At 36.2% G+C, this 6,000-nt stretch overlaps 1 protein-coding gene across 1 annotated transcript in view; it reads left to right on the forward strand.

Moving 5' to 3' along the window:
• lrrc7 (leucine rich repeat containing 7) overlaps window positions 1–6,000 on the forward strand; it is a 41,324-nt gene extending 35,324 nt beyond the window's left edge. Inside the window, exons 18-19 of the mRNA XM_028443911.1 lie at window positions 836–910; window positions 4,197–6,000. Coding sequence (XP_028299712.1) covers window positions 836–910; window positions 4,197–4,307 — 186 coding nt within the window. The 3' untranslated portion in view covers window positions 4,308–6,000. The remainder of the gene's footprint in view (window positions 1–835; window positions 911–4,196) is intronic.

Consider the following 6,000-nt stretch of genomic DNA (forward strand, 5'->3'; position numbering starts at 1 on the left):
CCTCATTACTGTCCTTTTTGGAGGGAAACACTCAATATAAAACACAGTTTTCCACTAAAGGAACATTTTGGGAATGAAAGGCTTTTGCAAGAAACTGTAGCTTTAAATGTTTAATCACAGTGACTAACCGCTAACAAACTCATCTGTAACGTGCAGTGAGCGCCATATCAGATCAAAAAGTAAATTAAATCAATTAGATCTGCACGCGCAAAATGCTAGTATGAGGCTCACTGTATAGATGGGTTTAATTTTTTTTTTTTTACGTCCAGTGTATGTGTTTGTGTTCTGACTGTAGTATGCAGGTGCTCATGCACTGTCACTACTACACTGTCACTTCTTGATGGCACATTTATCTGTGAGCTCAACACGTGCGTCACCAGTAAAGCTTTGTCGTACTAACACGACGACCGCACTGTCCCACGCTCTCTTTGTCCAAAGAAAACATCTTTCAGCTCTGGGTGAAAAGATGTTGGTGTTTTTACAATCTCTGCCTTGGGTTTATTGAGAAAAAAAAAAAAAAAACATTTGGGGAAGGAAATTTCTTAATCCCACATCACTACAACTATTTTAGTCAAACCTCAAACTAATTTTTGACATTTATCTAAAAGCAAATGTATCAAAACTTCAAAATTAACCTGAAAGGTATATGTTTTAGTCATCATTTGCAGCTCCATTGTCAATAAATGCATGGTTTGCATGCTTTTCCTAAATTTGAACTCAAATAATGCAGTTATTTGTAGTTTTGGGTGGATGTTGAGATGGAAATAAGAAAGGCAAAGATTCTAAACCATCGTGTCCCTGTGTTGTCCTAACGGCGTATCATTTTGACTTATAGGGTATCTTTGTTACTAGGGTACAGCATGATGGGCCGGCAGCCTCCGCCCTGCAACCCGGAGACAAGATCCTACAGGTAACGGCCTCTCATTGGACAGCAAATGTGCTTAGAATTATCAGCTGTAACCATTATTACACAAAACAAAAGAATAAATAGGCTTTGTTAGGTTAAACCAGTGGTTCTCAATTTTTTTGTTTTTTTTTTTTTCCCACTTTGAACGAAGTGAACTTTCAAGCTCCACCTGCACCCATTGCCCCCCAAATAATCCTGAAGAATAACACATTTTCAAATTTATTGAAAAAACAGGGACAGAGAAAGAACATATTTCATAATAAATCAAAAACTAAATTAAAGTAATCACCTGCTTGAAAAACAAATGTAAAAGTGCAGAAGTAAAAAATACAGGAAATAACGAAACATTGTTTGCAATCTCAGCCAAAAGGCTTTAGAAAACAAAAAAGAAAATTTTTAAGTCATTGAAAATGTGTTTATTGTTCCGCTCCATGGGTAGTACATGCTGATGTCAATCATTATTTTTGCACTTCAGTTCCACGTTACATTTAGTTCCCGGTCGCATATTTAATGCAGTCTAATAATTATTGCTCTTGTAATTTCTGCTACATTTTTTAGGCTTCTTATTATTACTTTCTGTGTGTAGGCGTTTTGTTTAGTGCTATTAATGGTTTTTTTGTCACTGAACAAAGAAATTTAAGAAGATTGGCTATAATTGAAAATGTCCTGCTGTTTGTCGCATCCCACCTGTCATATCTCCATTCCCACACTTTGAAAAGCACTGGGTTAAACAGAAGTTCTACTTTCTGTATTGTTTTAACACAGGGGTCTGCAACCTGTGGCTCTGGAGCCTCATGTGGCTCTTTGACTCTTTTGCAATGGCTCCCTATAGCTTTAAAAAAAAAAAAACTATTGAAATAAATAGTTCTTTTTTTTTACAGAGGCTATTAATGATTAATGACAAATAAAATCAAGATATAACAATTTGTTAACCTAAAATAAATCACATTGTGCAATGACTCAGCACCTTCCTACTTCACCTCCTGCAACATCTACAGACCATCAACTTTCCTGCACCTGTGGCTAACCTTAAGTTTTAAATCCCTGGTAAAATAATTAAACCAACAAAAACACTATTCTGGAAGAAAATAGAGATTTTAATTGTGTGGGAACAGATTTATTTAACCACCAATGTGCTGGTTAAATATGTATGCTTTATGTGTGGCAAGAAATTAGCAATTAGCATGTGTTGATCACATGATCATGTGTTATCAAATTCAAGTTACTTTTTGTAGCCTTTCAAATACATTAACTAAAAAAAATATTCTTTATATAACATTGTGTTCATGTAAACTGAGATGCATAAGAATTTAAAGATGTAAGATACTGTTTTATTTCTTGATGTCAGTTTATTTTATTTTATTTTAAACTGTTTTTAAGTTGCCATTTACGTGATCAATAAAAATCAAGTCAAATTAAATCAAACATTATTCTATTTAATTTTAACAGTACATTATTTAATAAACTGTAATGTCTTCATTGGCTCCTGGAGGACTTAAGTCCAGGTGAGATGAGGTTAAATGGTTCCTTGTAGAGACCCCTGGCTTAACCAAACCAGGATCGTGGACAGAGATCATTCACATGTAATCAACAGATAAGTTAGGGTGCCTTCACATATTTTAGAATAATAAAAAACAACAGAAAAATGAAAAACTGCTCACTTGCAGATGGTGAGGGTCAGAATAACCTTATTTTGACACGTTTAGAGGGATGAAGAGAGGGTGGCTTTACCAGCTCAGAAAACATACAAACGAACATAAGACTGTGTGTGACTTATTGATTAAAAACTAAGCCAGGAGCTGAGCTGAGTTCTGGACTGTGTTTGAAGTCACATACTAACGTACTACACACTTAATATATATGCATATGTGTGTATCCATAAAATGAAGAGTCCGTCCTTAAGACTGCTCTACTGTAAAGTGTCTTGAGATACCATTGGTTATGATTTGGCGCTATACAAATAAAGATTGATTGATTGATTGATTAATGAGTATACTGTCTACTATACAGTATACTATAAGTCTGGTTAAGAGTATTAGTATGGTGATCGTTCCCACTGAAGTGTACTTCCAAGTTTGCCAAGATGCATTTAGAACCAACAACGTTCAAAACCTGAATCACACTGAGGTTAAATATCTCTGTTGATTCTCCACCTTTAAAAATTTTAAAAACAATTTAAGTGAGAAAGTGACCAAGTAGAATATCAACATGTGGTCATTTGATTCATAAAACCAGTGGAAAACACATATTGTGCCGACATTTCTGAGATTTTTAGAGAACCTCCATTGTGCTACTGACAAAACTTCCTGTTAACTTCAAAACAAAAGCCCCATTTACAAAAGTGTTAAAAAAAATGGAAGACAAGAAGAGATGCTTTTATTTTGAAAAGGGGATGTTTGACTTTTAGCTTGACGCTAGTCCCAGGACGATTTTACGTTCAGCTTGCAATGCATCATGGGACGGTATAGTATACATCCGGATATTTGTCACGTACTTAATCTTTTCATACTATCTAATGTAAATGCACCACATCACTTTGACTTCAGACTTAGTCAAAAGTCTGAAGCAGGATTACTATGGCAACAACACATCATCAATAGGGTAAAACCAACCTGTCTCACGTTATCTAGTGGGTGAACAATCCAACTGTACATTATTATGTGATTTCGAACACAGCCCTGGACTATATTATTGTGAAAATATGTAGTATGTAGAACAGTTAATGTTAAAGCATTGTAGCATATCTTAAATGGTTTTTCAAAAGCAACCTCAACCATTACTGAACTCACTGTTGTTTCATGAAAGGAAGCTCAGTGTAGATATTATGTACAGTTGGAGCTACATTAATAAAGTTCCTCAAAATAAGGTCAGTAATGTGAAAAAGTCCCACCATCCAATAGTTCTACATATATGAAGCTGTTGTTCCTCTATGGGATGGTATTGGTTATATAGACTAGTTTGATATCCTGTTAATGTTAATGTAAGATTTCATCTCCTCTCTTCTTCACATGCCATTCTTTTCCTGTTTTCCTCTCCCTTCGTCTTCTCTCCCCAGATTTAAAGTGTTGCTGGACGCACTCATCTAAAAACCCTTTTTTGTCTTTATCCTCCCCTCTTTCTCTCTCCAGCATGACTGTGTAGCTCCTCCTCTCCTCTCTCTGTTCCCCAACAGTGATGTGTTACTGAGATAATGAGGGCAGTCACCCTTTGCCCTCCCACAAACACTAACATAGACATATGAAAGGAACAAGTGCGGTGCTGTTGACTGTGCTGCGTGTTTGCCTTGCAGGCTAACGGACATAGTTTTATACACATGGAGCACGAGACAGCCGTCTCTCTGCTGAAGAGTTTCCAGCCGTCTGTGGACTTGGTGGTTCTGAGAGACAACAGTTCACACTAGAAAATTCTCCTTTGTTTTTCAAACTAAACACAACAAATGCATCTCTGCTCATCGCCATTTACCGCCTCCACTCCACCTGCCCCCTGCTGGAAGCTTGTGGGACTGAAAAATGAGCGACTTCTTCTACTTGTTCTTTTTTTTTTCACAAACATAAAAACGTGTATTTGCCTATTGCTGGACCAAAGGCAAATATTAGTGCCAAACATACCGTAGGAAACATATCAGCTTTACTGAGACCTGATCTAAAGCTGAATGGACGACATGGTTTGGGTCCTTCCAGGGCACCCGCTGCCTGCTTTGTAATTCAGACTGACTGGTTTGTTTTTGCGGGTCACTAAAAGTTTGGGTGTGTTTTGGCTTTTGTTTTTTTGTTTTTTGGTCTTTTGATCTTTATTTGTGAAAATGATGGTTTGATGTTCTTCCATTATTCTTCTGTTCTTCCATTATTTTTCTGTTTGTTTGACTCGTTTTTTTTCTCTTTTACCTTTTTATTTCTTACCTTCTTTTGTTTGTTTTTTTGTTTTTTGGTCTGTTTTGCAGAAAGGTTGTGTTTTATAATACTGCCTCCCGTGTACAGAAACGTAAGATTTTCTGCCTTGTGTACATACGAATTACAAAACACTGAACGTTTCTGAATAATAATAATTATATTGTTGCTAAATTATATTCACGACCCTGCCCTGTCGACGTACAGGCAGTAATTTGGAAAAATGAACAGTTTTCTATAAATAATCTCTATTTAAAGTGTATAGGAAAACGCTTTTGCCCTGTTTCATCGTTGCAACTCGTTATTTTGTTTTTATTTTTTAATTTTCCTCTTGGAAAAGCCGATGTGAAGAGCTAAAGCAATATTCCTGAAGCTCCGCCCTTTTCAGCTTTTCATCAGAGCCGAACTTGTCCTGCAGTGCCATCTTTATCGAGCCAGTCATGCCGATGTTTACACTCACACACACTGCCATGCACTTGAACCAACACACACACACACACAGATACTCATGCAGTCCATAATTTACACAGATCAGAGGAGACAAACTTGATTTTCAGACCTGTTGCACTCACATTGATACCTTAAATAACGCTTGTGCCATCGTTTCAACCTGTGTACGTTTTTTGTTTTCTTCATCATTTTCTGAGGAAGTGCGAGTAAAAGTAAGAATGCACAGCCTATATCACACGTTTGGCAATTTTTTTTAATTTCTTTTACAAAGGTTGGAAACATGAGATTTGTACCACTGTGAGAAGATTATGTGATTTGTAAAGATGAAGCTGCATTTAAACGGATTTTTACCCTTGTTAGTAATCATTGGAATAATCTGATTTCAGTTTTTTGGGTGCAATGAGCTACACTAAACTGTGCCAAATGGTGCTGTTTAGAAATACAGTATATATAATTGTTTGAGATTTTATTGCAACTTTTTCAACTTTGGGAAATGAAAAAAATTGGCAAAATAGACATTGGAAGTGAGAGTTTTTGGTAAGACTTTACTTGAAGTTTTATACATAAGGCTGTCATTATCTGTCATTAGCATGAATAAGGTGTCATGAAGGCTGTCATTAAGTTGCTAAATTATGACACCTTTGGAGCTTTGTTGGCATTTTTTGGGTAATGAAGGGTTAGGGTTAAGGTTCGGGGTTAGAGTTAGGTAGATTTCGAGATTAGGGTAACAAAGGATTATGGTTAGGGTAACAAAGA

The sequence above is a fragment of the Gouania willdenowi genome, chromosome 4 (genome assembly GCF_900634775.1).
Source record: "Gouania willdenowi chromosome 4, fGouWil2.1, whole genome shotgun sequence".
Classification (NCBI taxonomy): Eukaryota; Metazoa; Chordata; class Actinopteri; order Blenniiformes; family Gobiesocidae; genus Gouania; species Gouania willdenowi.